The sequence below is a fragment of the Cydia fagiglandana genome, chromosome 16, assembly GCF_963556715.1.
Source record: "Cydia fagiglandana chromosome 16, ilCydFagi1.1, whole genome shotgun sequence".
In the NCBI taxonomy this organism is placed as follows: domain Eukaryota; kingdom Metazoa; phylum Arthropoda; class Insecta; order Lepidoptera; family Tortricidae; genus Cydia; species Cydia fagiglandana.
The window spans coordinates 14,943,820-14,962,604 of NC_085947.1; the positions used below are offsets into that span (position 1 = coordinate 14,943,820).

Here is an 18,785-nt window from a genome sequence, read left to right on the forward strand (position 1 = left end):
TTAACTGGGCATCACGGCGCATCGATTACATTGTCTGCCACCAGCATTATTAGAGACCTCTGTCTGCTCGGACTTTAACAACGCCTCCGCCAAAATGCATTATGACGGGGTCAATGCAAATTGGTCTGGATCTTTTGTATTCGGATTAGTAGTGAATGGATAATTTCGACCTCTTTATATGGTTATTGAATTCGTAGATAAATGCCCGTGAAATAAGGTTATTTTAGACAGTTTCATTAGCTCTTTAGAATTGCATTATTAAGGTGCGTCCACACCGCATTTTTTGTGTAGCAACTGTGGAGCACAGTGCAACAGTAAGTGACAAGGTAAGTTACCTAAAGTTGCCGTGTGGATGCACAAAAGTTAATTACCATGTGGATGCACTTAAACATCTAAAAAATTGTACAAGGGATCTAAACTAAACTAAATTCAATATTTATGTAATGCAAGCGAAAGAAAACTATTTCTTAGAATAGAGTTAAGAGTATTGTCACTCTTTATCTGAGAAAAAGTAGGAAGTGTCAAATTATGATTTATGGCATAACACATTAATTAACATTTATTTTTAAGTCTGTTATTATTTAGTTCATAAATTTGAACATACATAATGATTGGGCATCTGTATAATCTGTAAATGCCTTAAAATCTACAGTCCCTCTCGGTTCCTCTATATTACACACATCAATAAATATTATCTTATCTCATCAAACATTTTCCTAACTTTTATATCCTTTCCGCAGACCTACTTCAACAACCAGCACTACACAGAGGACAAGGAAGTGTACTGCTCCTCGCACGTGCCCAAGATCGGTCCAGGTCACCTGGACAACTCCTCCGTCGGCATCCGCAGCGCGCTCAACGTGCCGCGCAGCAACAACTACGTCAACGAGCAGATCCGCGGCCTCGCCCGCAACATTGACAATGAGCGTGAGTATGACGAGGCCCATTACCTGGGCAACCCGTCGGCATCCGCAGCGCGCTCAACGTGCCGCGCAGCAACAACTACGTCAACGAGCAGATCCGCGGCCTCGCCCGCAACATTGACAATGAGCGTGAGTATGACGAGGCCCATCACCTGGGCAACCCGTCGGCATCCGCAGCGCGCTCAACGTGCCGCGCAGCAACAACTACGTCAACGAGCAGATCCGTGGCCTCGCCCGCAACATTGACAATGAGCGTGAGTATGACGAGGCCCATCACCTGGGCAACCCGTCGGCATCCGCAGCGCGCTCAACGTGCCGCGCAGCAACAACTACGTCAACGAGCAGATCCGCGGCCTCGCCCGCAACATTGACAATGAGCGTGAGTATGACGAGGCCCATCACCTGGGCAACCCGTCGGCATCCGCAGCGCGCTCAACGTGTCGCGCAGCAACAACTACGTCAACGAGCAGATCCGCGGCCTCGCCCGCAACATTGACAATGAGCGTGAGTATGACGAGGCCCATCACCTGGGCAACCCGTCGGCATCCGCAGCGCGCTCAACGTGCCGCGCAGCAACAACTACGTCAACGAGCAGATCCGCGGCCTCGCCCGCAACATTGACAATGAGCGTGAGTATGACGAGGCCCATCACCTGGACAACCCGTCGGCATCCGCAGCGCGCTCAACGTGCCGCGCAGCAACAACTAAATACGACAACGACCAGATCCGTGGCCTCGCCCGCAACATTGACAATTAACATGAGTATTAAGAAGCAGTGCCACGTCGCCACGTGGTCACAAAAGTTACATTTGTCGTCATTTCTAAAAACTATATATAAAAATACACTTACCTACTTATAAATTGTCTTATATATTAAACTCATTGAAGTTGGAACTATGACCTCCGATTAGTCACCATCAGCTTCGTCGGCAGAATAAAAAAGAAACGTTTCACCGTTTTCCGTCCTAGCAGTGAACCTACTTAATAAAACCATAGAGTAAGTAAGACAAGAGTGCTCACTCCATACATCAATTTTGGTCACAGAAATATTAGTATTTCCATAGCAACTTTCATAGTCGACATCTAGCATCGAGTATAACGGAATTATCAGTACTTTAAGTAGTAGTACTGTCAAGTGACAATAGATGTAGCACCGACCGGAAAGTCTTATGTTGAGATTAGATCGAGTTTCCGGTCGGTGCTACATCATCTTTTGTCACTTGACAGTACTATTACTTCTACTTAAAGTACTGATAATTCCGCTACTCGATGCTCGATGTCGACTATGAAAGTTGCTATGGAAATACTAATATTTCTGGGACCAAAACTGATGTAGGTATGTAGTGAGCACTCTTGTATTACTATACTTCTCTATGATAAAACAGATAACCAAATAAAAACATTAAGAAAATGAATACGAATACTCAGCTAACATAACGGTCCTAAAGAGCCGTTTGGCATTATAGGCGTCATTTCCCTAAATATGACCACAACTCTAAATAACGCTTACGTTGACTTTCTTTCTCAGACTCCGCATTATGACGCGTTTACGAAGACTAGAGGTCATCAGACTGGCCCCTTTGATGGGTAAATTACTGTTTACTTAACATTTTTATGTAAATGTTTTTATAGTTTATACGAGTAAATTTAACGGCCGATTTTTAGAAAGAAATAAAGAAAATACATTTATCGATGAGAGTGATTAGTGAGCCTTCGAGAGGAGAGGACAGAAGGTTCGAATTGCAATAACGAATGTTCGGATTTTTTTTCCATATAAAAAGATCATAAACGTAAACACAATAACCTAAATAGTCGCTGCTTCTCATAATATAAAAATAACACAAGTTACACAGATAACTAATTAAAAAGTAAACCAAACTAAGAAACCAAGATGTAAAGTAAATATGGCCTTCACTCAGCAATGCAGTTGGTAAGACTAGTGTGAGCATCAGCGTTATCTTCTGTGGAGCCAGCGGGGTACGCTGGTCAGAGTGGTCAGCATACTGGCGCGCCCACTGGCATTATGGAAGCGCTAATTAATGTTTGGTTGACGTGAGTTAGCCTATGTGCTCCGTCTATTAAATAAGTAATCTGTGAAATCTCATAATGTTTATGTATAAGTAATTTAAGTAAGAGTTGTTTTTAGCCAGCATTAGAGTTAATGTGAGGCCCAGTTGTTCACATTATGTTTTATAATTAGGGCTAATAGGTACTTATTACTTACTTATATTCAGACTAGAGATGCAACGGATAGTTGTTTGGCCGGATACAGGATACCGGATATTCGGCCTGACCATCGGCCGAATATCCGGTATCCGGCCGCCGAATATTCGGCCAGCGGAACTATACCTACATTTCGGTTTCTCAGGTGCGCATTCTGCAGGTTTGACCTGTTTCCTAGTAAACGTTCGCGCGGACTCATTGCTAGGTTTGAAATGAGTGCGCGTTCAAGTCAGTGAAATGATTAAATTGTTTTAAAATAATAAACAAGTACGATTATGACCGTGTCTGTTTCTTAAATCCAATTAGTTTACTCCGAAATCAAGCAATGTTACTATCCGGTATCCGGCCGGATAGTAGGTCACTATCCGGTATCCGGCCGGATAGTAAATTAATGGCAGTTAGGCCGGATACCGGATAGTAACCGGATATCCGGTGCATCTCTAATTCAGACCATAAATCAATGAAACAATACAAAAATATAATCAGTTGGATGTAGTGTGTGCTACACATTAAGTACCCTCAGGCGTGTATAGCGTTATAGTATAAGCTCTTTGCATATGTTATAAATTTTAGACATTAGGTCTTTATCTTTACCTCATGTCTAAAATTCATATATACTCAGACCAAGTAGTTTCGTTGAATATCCAACACGACATGGTCATGTCATTATGTCATGAATAATTATCGCTTTAATCCAAGAGTCAAAAACTACCCGAAAATGTACAAATTATTTGTTTACTTTTATTTAACTACCTAAAGATACAGAGTATATAAATAATTTAGCACAATGATGAACTCTCACAGCCCCAAGAGTCAAGAGTGCTCTAACCGCGATGCTATCAGCAATTACCGTTAAAGTGCGTCTAGCTCAACAAAGCGAGGGCCCTTGGGAATCGCGGACCCAATGGGAAATACGCTACTACACTCAATATCAATGATATCGAGATACTTCTTGTAGAATTTACTTAGAAAGTGAATCATTATTATTGCCCTTAAGTGTAGCAATTAATCTGTCTACATGTGGGTGGCTTGCAATTGTGAATGTATAAAAGAAACAATTAATCGATTGTTTGGATGGTTTGGATGCAATCAATTCATGGTAAACCATTTTTGAACTCAGCAAATATTTGACAGATGATCCGATTGCATTCTTGTCATGTCACGAATGATACTTACAATTAAATATGAATTCAATGTGCAATTGCAAAAATAAACTTATATCCTCTAGCCGCCCAGATACCTATAAAAAGGTCTCCTGTTCCATTCTAATTTGAACTTTGTGTTGACAAAATAAAATTTCATTTTGCTTGGCGAGGTTTGACGAATGGGCGGGCGGCTAGAGGCTAAAGCAGGTATTTAACTCCTCAAGTCCGAAGTTTCCTTCATTATCTTTATTTTAGGTGGGTTTTACCTACGTTGTACATTACCTACATCACATCACAGGTAGGCCTGTCAGTAGATATATCTATCAAATTTGGGCCCAAACGTCTCTATTAACTTTGACTGTTTGTACGTGGCCTATGTACCGTCGCAGTAATTCCTAATCTGTTAATACTTACCCCATGGAAATATTGGAAATATTTAGAAACTCAATTTATGAATGGAAAATGAAAGTTTACATTGCCAAAATTAATTAATGTAGTAAAATGAACTTCCTGCAAGTCAACCACCTTTAAATGTCCTCTGTTTCTGTTGGAATGACACGGCTATTTGACACATAAAATCCTTTCATGTCTCGAATAAGATCTTCACATTTAATGCGGATCCGTACTAAGACGCTCCGGTGTGTAATTTTGTAGAACTTCTACTATGTATTAGTAGAAGGCAGTCGCTCCGGTGTGGGAGCAGAATATCGCTAATTATTATATAACGCTGTTTCGCTCTCACACCGGAACCGCATCAATGCTGTAACCGCCTTAGGACTGACACGGCCGATTGACACGTAAGTTTAGCCACCTTGTCTAAGATCCTGCACATTGTGCGTGACCAATGAACCGCGACCAAGGTCGACCATTGTGTGCAACTCATGCAATACAAGTGCAGTTGGTAAAGGAAGTCAAATCATTGTCGTTTTGATAGTAGATACAATACAACATTGTCGGGGGCGTCGGCAGAATGTCGGTGATCCCATGATGTCTTCCATCCGGCAATGTGAGTAAAGCCGATGTAGGTTTAGTGGATACTTCTCCCCCTTTTCCCCCTTAGGGCCCCCCCACATCTAGCGTCTTTCGAGCGTCGGCGTCTACAACTCTATGCCCGCTGCTCGACGCAACGTCGACGCAACTGCGCAGCGACGTCATTTTCCATAGCGCTAACCAGACGCCGACGCTCGAAAGACGCTAGATGTGGGGGGGGGGGCTAAGAGAAAGGAATGGGAGATGGGAGTCCCACATAACCCTCGGCCTCCCTAGGTCAAAAGGGGCATGCATATTTGCATAACAGCATTACCACATCGTTAAAAAACCGGGCAAGTGCGAGTCGGACTCGCGCACGAAGGGTTCCGTACCATAATGCAAAAAAAAAAAACAAAAAAAAAGCAAAAAAAAACGGTCACCCATCCAAGTACTGACCACTCCCGACGTTGCTTAACTTTGGTCAAAAATCACGTTTGTTGTATGGGAGCCCCATTTAAATCTTTATTTTATTCTGTTTTTAGTATTTGTTGTTATAGCGGCAACAGAAATACATCATCTGTGAAAATTTCAACTGTCTAGCTGTCACGGTTCGTGAGATACAGCCTGGTGACAGACGGACGGACGGACGGACGGACGGACAGCGAAGTCTTAGTAATAGGGTCCCGTTTTACCCTTTGGGTACGGAACCCTAAAAAAAGATACAATTCAACACACGGTGCAATTTTTTTGTACAAAAAAGAGACAAACACCGAAATAACTGTGATTTATTTACTAAGAAGCGCCTACTCAGAGATTAGTAGTTAAGTACGTGGGTACCCACTTATTGGGGAAAAACTGACAAATTAATATCATGAACATAAATTCAAAGCGTTTCATTATGCGTGTCACTATAAAACAGCATAACGCAAGACAGCAAACAGTATGGCTGTCAGCTCCGTTACACGAAATAAAAATAGCCGCAAATCTGCGCAAACACAAACGTTCGCAAGAATCCGGTCGGACTTCCGAAGAAGACGCGAAAGCCTTCGAGCGCGTTCGGCCGTGTGAAAGAGAAGGCTAAGTTAGAATGGGAGGGCAGAACTTGTTGCAAAACAGCCGGCCGCATTCCTACGACCAGCCCAGTGACCTAAAGCTCAGGTACTTCGGACCAGTGTTGCCAACTTGGCATAAATGATGCCAGATCTGGCATATTTTCACTTGCTTTGGCACCAAAATTTTCCAATTAGCATCGGGCATATTTTTTAGCATAATTTAGTCTAAGTTCCGTTTTGCAGATTTGATCAGGCAATTGTATCAGGTTGGGCGAAAATTGTCCCATCTGGACTGGCCTTTACTGATCTTGTAGGTACTTACATAAATTTAGCCAAATCTCTGTTTTGCTATTTTGCTGGGAAGGGACAGCAGTCGGCATTTTAATCCTAGCAGAGGTACGTACGGTGATTTATACTGAATAATTTTAGACACCTTATTTTAAGTGTCTATTTTCAAGTGACATTTTAGCATAGGTATTTCAAAAAACTTTGGCATAATTTTGACATAATCCAGACATTAGTCTAGCATTTTTTCAAAATCCGAGTTGGCAACACTGCTTCGGACCTGGGACCCTGACAAAACGTATTCGTGTAACGGGACTGGCGATTGGATTTGTATGGTGCTATGGGCCCTTTTAACGACATCATTTATAGCTTATAACTATGCGATTTTAATAATAAATTTGACCTCTAGTGGAATTTCCATAATTTAACGCAAATTGCCACTTCTCACCTCACCGGCGATCCTGAAATCTTTTTCTTTTTCGAACAGCAATTTTTTTTACATTTCTATGAATATTAAAGATACTTCCCGATAGACCTATAAATTCTGATTTATAAGGAATTTTCAGTTCCGTGTTTCAAATGGAAAGTATCCTCGTAGATTTTCCCAAGACAATTTTGTTTCGAGTTGTTCTGGGTTTCTGGTTCTCGCGAATTTCGAGTAAGTACGTGTGAGAGTCAATGCAAAGTGGCATACTTACATACTTGTTTCTATGAAAGCAGCTAATTATTTGCCTACAAAGTTACATTTACAAAGCACAGTGAAACTTTGTAAGCACGTTGTGACCATTTCCAGGAAAACATCTAGTGTTTTCAAACAATTTCTTGTTGGACAAAACACTGTTAATTATTTCTTGACTACCCCAAGCAACATTGTTGTACTTTTGTAGTGGTGCAAAATATAAGAATTTCCTATTGTTATCAAAAGCTAAGTATAAGTATACCTACTGAAAGATAATATAAGTTTTGAGAAAATCTACGACGATTCGTTTGGTTAGTTAGTTTCACGAAACTAAATTTATTTGTGAAACATAATGCATAGGTCTATTCCTATTGGAATGTATGTATCATTAATACTCGCAGGAATGTAGATTTGAGGACCTAGCCAAGATGACAATTGAGGATAGAAAAGCCAATCAAAACTTAAATATAACGTATGGAAATAGTCACTTGGTTTTTGTCATTTTTAGGGTTCCGTACCCAAAGGGTAAAACGGGACCCTATTACTAAGACTTCGCTGTCCGTCCGTCCGTCCGTCCGTCCGTCTGTCACCAGGCTGTATCTCACGAACCGTGATAGCTAGACAGTTGAAATTTTCACAGATGATGTATTTCTGTTGCCGCTATAACAACAAATACTAAATATAGAATAAAATAAAGATTTGAGTGGGGGCTCCCATACAGCAAACGTGATTTTTGACCAAAGTTAAGCAACGTCGGGCGTGGTCAGTACTTGGATGGGTGACCGTTTTCTTTTTGCATTTTTTCGGTTTTTTTTTGCTTTATGGTACGGAACCCTTCGTGCGCGAGTCCGACTCGCACTTGCCCGGTTTTTTCTATTCGTTTTGAGTTTGTCATCTTGGCTAGCCAGTGGCTTGGCTATCAGTTCTAGTTAATTTAGTTTGTGACAAAATATTTGGAACAAACCTGAGCTAACTAGAACTTAAATATTACAAAATTACATGAAATATTCAGTTAATCATCATCATCAAATGTGACAAACGCGAAAAATTCTGATGTGTCGCAATGTCGGCCAAGTTATTTAGACGCATGAAACTGCGTGGTCTTGCGCAAGACAGGCACGCGCATGCGTAGGTGTCAGATTTACTTTAGTATTAAGTTGATAAAATAGGAAATAAGGATGTAAGGCAGTATTTAATTAAGACTAGTTAATTATTGCTCAAAGTAATGTATTTATTATAGCGACAACTACAAGGTTTAGAATATGAAAAATGGTAGACATTATTTAAGTAATATATTTATATAAGCAGATTGTAAGTAAAAGTATATTGTAGATTTACGGAACAATTAATCGGCTTTATTATCACATCATTCACAAAAATATTATTTTATGCGTAATAAATATTGGTGGCTTAATAGTTAGTACTGGCTACCTTAACGTACACACTTGGCATAGTTTAAAATAGTAATAAAGATCGAGCAATAAGCCACATGATGTATTACACCGTAATCAGTTGGAATATACGTTACATAGTAACTATTAAAAACTCATCAAAGGGTTATATTCACATTAAAGATTGTAACGTACATACCATCAGACTATAACACAAAGAAAACATACAGAAATTTATAACAAGTCATAAAATCACAATTAAATAAAATTGACACTTAACTTCGTTCGTCGTCGTAGCTCTCCAACTGAGAAGTGACCCACAACTGTCAGACACCCGCTTATATTCGATTAGACTTCACCCCTTCTACCACTTCTTGGTGGGAATAACAAATAAGATGTTTCCTGCACATCCGGTTATTATAATAATTCAATTCAACAAATGTATTTGCTGCATTTAGTTTAATTTATTATAGAATAATTAACGCAAACTAATACAAATTTAATATCATGGCTTATTATTATAAAATACTTTATTTACCTTACTTATGTTCTGACAGTTATGGTCAAGAAATATACATGGAGGGTAGTTGTGTTATTGAACAGCAGTTCTAACTTATTATTTCGATATAAGTACGTATTAGCTTAGCAAAAGTGAACCATCTCGTAAAAATGTAAGTGTGATCTTTGTTTTTATACTACGTATCTCACACGGCCATACTGACAGGTGCTTCGTTCTCGAAGTACCTTATTTCTATATTTATTATTATTTATTTATTATATTAAACTTAGTATATGCAATGACTATTTTTTATTAGTCAGATACTATATCACATATCACATTAATCAAGTGAGAGCTCGAAGGCTCGGCAGCAATTATCCTACTTACAATCACCATACTACTGTTTCACTTATCACATCAAGTGAGCCTCAGTAGCATGTATCACCCTAGGTTGGCTACTGGTCCACTTATAACATCAAGTGGGGCACACAGGCTCTGCAGCAGGTCCCTATATTGCTACTTTTTCACTTACATCAAGCGAGAGCTCGCAGGCTCGGTAGCAATTATCCTACTTACAATCACCATGCTACGGGCACTTATCACATCAAGTCAGCCTCGGTAGCATGTATCGCCCTGAGTTGGCTACTGGTCCACCTATAACATCAAGTGGGGCACACAGGCTCTGCAGCAGGTCCCTATATTGCTACTTTTTCACTTACATCAAGTGAGAGCTCACAGGCTCGGCAGCAATTATTAATCGGTTATTATTTTGTCAAATTAGCTTTTTAACTACACTGGAAAGATGTACACTGGAAGTTCTCAATCGATCGATAATCAACTCATGTCTCATTCACATAAGTAAACTTTATAAACTTTTCTTTTTTTCTTTTTTTTTTCTTTAATACATAAATTACCTTAAGTATATAAAACTTCTTAATCCCATAGTCCAACTAGCTTATGTTTTGAACACTAGAAGATGATAGACATGTATAAATATATTTATGCATATGTACATAATAATATGTTACATATTCATACTTACATACATAAAAATCATTCACGGTTAAGGAACAAATCCTTCCGATGAACACACAGATGTACCCACTGGATATCGAACCCGGGACCTCCAGTTTGGTATGCAGAGATTTCTCTTTTTTTTGACAAATAAAAACGCCAACACATGAAGTTTACTAATCCAAGACCTCCAATCTTCGTAAACTTACTAAGTTCTTGTGCACTATAGGTTTACAGCCACAATAAATAATGAATTTTAAAGAGAGAGAAAAAAAAAAGCTAAATTTTATAGTATCATTCGCAAACGTTTCTGTTTAATACAAAATTAATTTGGCATTCAGCTGGCAGTAGACGGTCGGGAAGGCATCATGGAGGTGGTCAGTTAAGAAGGAGGCTGGCTCAACTGGACTCGACTGATAGCTGGAAGTAACCGCTTAAGATCGCGACAAATGGAAAATAAATCTGGGAACCCTATGTCTCAAATTAATTTACAATAATTAATGTTTCTAAACTATTCTCCTGCCACAGGTAATGTCTATACCTACTAGGAGTTCTTAACTTTTATAAATTAACCTGAATCGTTTAACAGAAATAAACATTTTTCATTTATTTTTTCGTTTTTTTTTTATTCCATTAGAACTTCCTACGTTGGTCACTCCCAGGAATTATATAAACCTAATGTAACAGAATTTTAAACTCCGTTCGGCCATCCCACAAAACAACTATTTTAAAAGTCAGTGATCAGTATTATCTATAATGTATTCAATATGTATAGATCTATCTTTTATTTAGCTGAAGCTTCGGTGGCAAAATAAAAATGTGGTTACAAATAATAGGCAACGTATTTCTTTTTATGAAATGGTATTTTGGAGCTTCCATCGTAACTGTCCTTAAACCGCAGGAGATAACGCGATATTCTTCTAGTTGAATCTTAACTTATCGTACAAAGGCGGATTCATCTTACAAAAGTCGTTCTCTAGGATGGGTCTAGGATGTTTTGGGCTTCTGGGTAGGACACAATTAATTCGAAGACATATTATTTATATCAGTCATGCTTCATTATGGCAATAGGTTAGGTATAAATAAATAAAAAATTGATGTTTGCTAAATACTATAGAATCAGGATTATACGATTCGTTTTATTCCTGAACAGCTCACTCATAGCAACAAGTGGCACCAAAAGGTTAATTCACCTATCTACCTTCCACTTGGCTTTATCAGTATTCCGGTGGTCTTATGTTTTCTTGTATGTACCAAAATTAAAACAAACATTAAAATGAACCAGAAGATCATAGGTACAAAATTGCCATTGTTATAGGCATTTTATTACCGCAGCATATTTAATTACCGCCAGACCAGGTAAATGGTGGTACATATACCCAAGGGCTTATGCGAGTTTACTACGAGAACTGGTAAAGTATATAACAGTTTAAAATATCGTATATACATGGTGTTCACAAGGAATGCGAAAGACCTTAACCACGCATTTCTGAGGTCAAAAGAGAGAAAATAATGTAATATGTGTATATGTCAATTTCGCCCAAAAAAAAAAAATTTTTTTTAATGTACTTGTACATAAAAAAGTATATGTTATTGGTAAACATGTCACTAAAATACATTTTTAAAAACTTTTTTTTTTTGTAAATCATAGTTGTTGCAAAGTGTTACTTTAAGGATATTTAGACTACGTCCCATAGTAGTAACATCGTCATCAAAAAGTTAAGGCGTTTTGCACTACGTAACAATAAAAACTAGTTTTTTTTTTAATTTTTTTTTTTCTTTTCTGTATTTGTATTAAATGAACTCTGAAACTAGGCGAATTTCAAAAAGGTTTAAAGGACTTTGTCTCTAAATATAATCAGGAATACGCTGCTAAAACTATTCGGCCCCCTCATGTTACACCGTGTATATATTTTTTATATTCCTAACAGGTAGGGTTGCCAACCGTACTATATTATATAGTATTGTACTATATTTTGGCTCTTTGTACTATATACTTTTGGAAAAATATATAGTACGCTAAAATACTATATTTCCGATTAAAAGTATATTACACTCATGTTTAGTATTTTATCTAAAAGTACTTTTTTTTTTTAATGTACTATATTTTTGATGCCTTATTCTGGAAAATACTATATTCCACCAAAAAAAAGTTGGCAACCCAGTTACAGGTCACCTAGATGAATTGTCCTAAAGGAATACGTTTACTTTGTACACATTTATTGTACTCTATGTTGTATATTTACCCCTTTTTTTTTTTAAAGTATTTTTATTACCAAGAGAATATGTGCTTTTTATTTACTGACTAATTTGCATGTGCAAAAATCTTTCAACTTCACGGTTTCAAAACATAATTTACTAACACGGGACTTGAATTACCTCTGATTACCACAAGAACAATACTGACTAGTCTACTATTTTGTATGACGTAATTGTCTAAGGTTGTCACTGAGATATCCTTTTTTGTTTTAGTCATTTAATATCCATCAATCAGTAAATTTATCAAATTGGAAGCATACTTTCAAAAACGCTTTTATGCCAAACACGTATTACTATCTGTACACAGAACTCGCAATAAGCACTGTAGGTGCAAAATTGTAAATAGCCGTTATTACTATTTATGAAAGTATCACGACTACCACCGACTGTTTTAATATCGATAAGCTTACGAGGGGCTTGTAACTGAAAACCAAAAGCGTGTTGACTTTATCCTTTACAGTTTTAAAACGACCTGACAGTTTAATATTGTTTACTGTTTTATATTTATTGAAATAGTTCCTTGATAAGATCCTGATCGGTGAGATAGAATCTTTAAGATATGTGCCTTCGATATCAGACTATTGAACCTAAGTAACTGGTGTTATATAAATATTTATTCGTATCAATCGTAACAAAAATAAGAAATAATGTGACTAATAAAATACAAAGGACGTATAAGGGTATTTCCACTTAACTGTATACCGTTAACGGCCGGTTAGGAAAAGTCACAAATCTGAGGACAAATATCATAACCGCGACAATTAAATTAAGTATCAAATTCGTAACTAAACCGACAGCTGAACGTGACTTGATAAACGTACCTAACTTAAGACACGCGGTAAGCTACAATTAAAATGCCCATTGTTATTAACCGCCTAAAATTTCCAACGTAGTCTTTAATGCAGACCTCAAAATCTTATAATGAGATTCGAGTTGTAGCTAACTGATCACGATTAAAATATTTATCCAGGCCATAAATAACGTTATTCCAACGTTTGGAAACTTATTCAAACCAAACTGCTTTTCTAAAATCCAATTTCACAAATAGCTTCTTTTTTTTTATTATTATTCGATTCAGTCATTAACTAAGTCGTCATTTAGAATAGTATAGATTAGAAAATATTTATTTATGCGTCATTATGGTTACATAACAGGTTATGAAAAGGACAGACGTTTACGTTTATCTAACTCTGTAACTATTCGATGTGATTCGATATCTAAACATACCTATACAGTCCTATTTTTAAGTGTAACCAAATTTTAACATACCAGAAACAACATCATTCATCAGTCATCCTTCCAGACAGGCGCCACTCCGCAGCGTCTCACAGGTGCGGCAGTTTCTGTTTCGCGAAGTACTTTTGAGCTGCTTGCTGCGGTTCTCCATAAAAAGCATCATGCTTAGTATACCAAATATCTTGTTTCACCTGGGGTTTTCACTGAAAGTGAAACACCAGTGTCCTTGTGTCCAGGATAGCGCGGCTTACAGTGTCTGTTTGGAGTTGGATGGCGTCCCGCTGTTGACTAGCATAAGCAGTCCTTATACTCGTACTGCTCCTGAAACATTAGTTTTGTAGGCATAGAATGTGTGTAATATCATCCCACTTCTGATGTCAGATTTACTTTAGTATTAAGTTGATAAAATAGGAAATAAGGATGTAAGGCAGTATTTAATTAAGACTAGTTAATTATTGCTCAAAGTAATGTATTTATTATAGCGACAACTACAAGGTTTAGAATATGAAAAATGGTAGACATTATTTAAGTAATATATTTATATAAGCAGATTGTAAGTAAAAGTATATTGTAGATTTACGGAACAATTAATCGGCTTTATTATCACATCATTCACAAAAATATTATTTTATGCGTAATAAATATTGGTGGCTTAATAGTTAGTACTGGCTACCTTAACGTACACACTTGGCATAGTTTAAAATAGTAATAAAGATCGAGCAATAAGCCACATGATGTATTACACCGTAATCAGTTGGAATATACGTTACATAGTAACTATTAAAAACTCATCAAAGGGTTATATTCACATTAAAGATTGTAACGTACATACCATCAGACTATAACACAAAGAAAACATACAGAAATTTATAACAAGTCATAAAATCACAATTAAATAAAATTGACACTTAACTTCGTTCGTCGTCGTAGCTCTCCAACTGAGAAGTGACCCACAACTGTCAGACACCCGCTTATATTCGATTAGACTTCACCCCTTCTACCACTTCTTGGTGGGAATAACAAATAAGATGTTTCCTGCACATCCGGTTATTATAATAATTCAATTCAACAAATGTATTTGCTGCATTTAGTTTAATTTATTATAGAATAATTAACGCAAACTAATACAAATTTAATATCATGGCTTATTATTATAAAATACTTTATTTACCTTACTTATGTTCTGACAGTTATGGTCAAGAAATATACATGGAGGGTAGTTGTGTTATTGAACAGCAGTTCTAACTTATTATTTCGATATAAGTACGTATTAGCTTAGCAAAAGTGAACCATCTCGTAAAAATGTAAGTGTGATCTTTGTTTTTATACTACGTATCTCACATAGGCTTATGTAACGCAGGCGCAGGCTGGACTGGGTGCTTTACAGTTTACACCTTCCTGTCATTAACTGTCAGTCAGTCAGGATTTCCCCTGACACATCAGGATTTTTGGTTCTTTGTCAGGATTGCGGGTTGCAGGTTGGGATTATGTGGATTGGGAGTTGCGATGGCGCGTGTCAGGTTTTTTTAGGTAGAAACCTCAATTAACCATTAGAACTATTAAAAGCTAACCTAAAGGTTGGGCAGAGGAAGGGGAAGGTTATGTTATAGTTACAGCATATAATGACAAGTTAAGGGGCTGGTGACCCACGGAAGGTTATGGGATAAGGCATTTAATGGGGCTTTTATACTTTATTATACATAGTAAAAGTAATCCCAGACAAAAAAGAACGTTGATTGAACTTGTGGACCATATTTATTTTGTAGTATTGGGCTAGAATAGAATAGAATATAATACTTTATTGCATACTATAATAGTTTACAGACATGGATGGAATGGAACATAAATAAAGGTATACATGTGACACCCTGCAAGGGCAAGGCAATATAAGAGGGCTACAAGTAGGTGATTTACATTCACACATGATCATTTGATAGCAATATTACATTATTTCCTTACATAAACAAAGCACTGTGATGTCTGTAATATTTTCATTTACTGACTTGGTCAAAAAATTCTATAATATTATAAAAACATCTATAGTTGGGTTTTACGGTACTCCAGTTAGAATCCTGTCTCCGCGCCTTTTCTGTACCTACTTTATTAGATTAACCATACATAGATAAGGATAAACACATATTTCTCCTACACGCGCATATTTGGCACAAGCTAAGCAATTCGCACATTGCAGCTCCACATTTACCTCTCACTCCGGCAAGAAAGGTCGTAAAAAACGTACATTTACTATTAACATCGGCTGTTTTATGTCAGGTTGAAACTGCGAGTCGCAAGCGCTGCGCAAGAGTCGTTAAAGCCCTATTTGGATCATTTGAGCAATGCACAAAAATGCGCCGACTGCCATAAGCGTATTATAATTTTGGACTGCTTGCGATATACGCTGGAAGCGTTGGTTTCAGGCTCACACTGCAATCGTTTCGTGTTTAGATTAGATTTATTTTGGAGTGTTGTTCTAACACTTCAGACAACGAAAACAGCTATCACATTATAATAGCTACATATAAGTAGTTTTGTAGGCTACTACTAGTAGCCACGTCTTTCCCATCCTGGGAATTTCCATAAAAAGTGACCCTTTTAAACCGTATGTTTGTTTGCCACCGCGTGATATCAAAAATAGGCCATATTTAACAACTTTTACTATGGAACCATCGCCGAAATAAATAAAAATTGCCTGATGTTAATTTTCAGCAGATCCAATTTGAATGCATGAAGTGACTTACTGCCGTATTCGAACTTCAAGATATTCACAAGAGACGACACGTACTAGATTCATCTTAGATACGTTATAGTTTAGATATCAACTAGCTTTCTTTTGCAGCGCAATTCGGGCAACCAATGTCACTTTTACGATAGAGTAAGATATCTATTAGATGTGAATTGGATCTCTAAGTCGTATCCTGTGGAAATCGTTCAAGAGTATCTCCAGAATCGCGCAAATGTCAAATTTGACTGGTTAGATCTTAAACATATCGTTATCGTATCTTGGTGATGTCTAAAAGATATCTGATAGCTATCTATTTCAAAATCCGAATCGAGCCCTTAATGTGTTATGATATAACCCACAATTATTCTGAAAATAAAATACACATTCAATAAACTCCTCCCACAATTCTTTCGCAACCAAACAGTTTCTTAATAGAGCCTACTTTAAGCCGGCATGCGGATAAGTTTACCCAGTGAAATAGTGTGTAAGTTATGGATATCGATAGGGTCATTGGCACCATTCCTACGGCCGGCAGCTCGCTGGAATGTCGGCCCTATGATAGAGACAATTGGGTCTTAATTGAAATGGCATTGTGGTCGAAAGGTTGCGGGTCGGATGACCGGTAAATACCTCATTTACTAGTTTTCATTCTTAAAATGTATGCGGAATTTTATTAATATTATTGCTATTGAGCTTACCGTGGACTAGGTCGATCTGTGTAAAATTATCCTATAATATTTATTTACTTATTTATTTATTGAAATTATCAGTTTGTTGAAATGCTTAGTGGTCATCATCCTTCTTTATCTTAACTTTGGTATCAATCCCTACTAATATCATAAATGCCAAAGTAACCCTATCTATTTGTTTATATGATACTATTAAACCTCTGAACCAATAGAAATGAAATTTGGTATGTATAAAGATTAGTTAGAGGCCCGGTATATACATATAGTAATTGTAATCTAAGTAACTGCATTTGTTGTAAGATATATTATGTATTTAACCTGCGGTTTTTCAATAATCAGCGTTATTTCTTAGTCTAATGGCGATGGCGATAACCTCCCATAAATAATCGTCTAATTGACAACTTTATTGATCATTTTACATCCTACGTGCAAGGGATACAACTAAATTTGCATAGTAATCTAAACACTTTGCAATATTCTCTATACGAACATTTTCATCTCATTTACTTATTACTGCTGATTAGATTAATGCATTATCATATTATTAGCTGTAACGTTCAAGGTGGACTGGCTGGATGTAACAGGCAGGTTTTAATTATCATAAATAAGTTAGGTATATGTATGGTTTTGTCTTAGAAGACTACTAGGGTGACTGCTATAGTCTCGGAGTAATTAACAACGGAGACGCCATGTCTAAAATTTTCGGTACAAAATAGTCTGCCGTTTTTTGCGGGGGAGGGGCACATCAAATGTATAGGTACGTCATGTCAGATAAACGTCAGTCCATACATATGGTTGACATGTGGTTGACCATTGGCCGCCTATTTTCGACAGAGGGGAACGCCTGTTAATGGCGGCTCCATTGTTAATTACTCCGAGGCTATAGTTATTGGCTACTAACAAATCATAGTTTCTAACTAGCCAATTGCAGCCTTATTGTTAAAAGTGGCCAATTACTATGTAGTGGCCAATAACTACAGTAGTCACCCTAAGTTATTAATTATTGCAAATTGAAAGATTTGTTACAGCGGCGTAAATTAAAGTGGGAATTTTCTATTTCGGGATTAAGATTCTCTTTGGATTGCTCAGCCAAAATAGTTAGTTTTAGTTAAGTAGTTAATTTTCTATACACATTACAAATTAGTCCCATTGAGTTTATTTCTGTCTTGATTTTAAGGATACTAATCACTCTAATCAGTTTGTACCAGTTCTGCTGCCCTTCATGGCGAATACCTACCTACCATCGGGTTGGATGCAATAAATAAATGATTATAGTTATGATTACCTTAAACTTGGGGCAGGTTCACCCGTGCCATTGTCGGAACCTGCCCAAAACCACTAAACAAACACCGTAATCCACTACCAATACAGGGCTATAACCGCGAAACTCGAAGTTCGCAAATTGCGGGCATTTTTCTCTGTCAGTCTTATTACACCTTTATTGGAGTAAAAGAGAAAGTTCCCCGCAATTTGCGAATTTAGGTTTTCGCGGTAGCCCCTCTGCTCTTACTGAAACAAAGAGCAAACGGCCGCCCGTATTTCTAGCGAGGACCGATTCACTCAAATCAATTACTCTAATATACAAAAAAACCGATCAAGTGCGAATGGGACTCGCGTTCCAAGGGTTCCGTACATAAGTCCGACTCACGCTTGACTGCACATTTCTAATAGGTTTTCCTGACATCTACAGATAAAGTAC

At 37.5% G+C, this 18,785-nt stretch overlaps 1 protein-coding gene across 1 annotated transcript in view; it reads left to right on the forward strand.

Moving 5' to 3' along the window:
* The window catches only part of LOC134672241 (hillarin), an 82,898-nt gene that overhangs the window by 17,393 nt on the left and 46,720 nt on the right, over nt 1-18,785 (forward strand). The window contains exons 3-5 of the mRNA XM_063530142.1: nt 741-1,056; nt 1,192-1,302; nt 1,442-1,552. Coding sequence (XP_063386212.1) covers nt 741-1,056; nt 1,192-1,302; nt 1,442-1,552 — 538 coding nt within the window. The remainder of the gene's footprint in view (nt 1-740; nt 1,057-1,191; nt 1,303-1,441; nt 1,553-18,785) is intronic.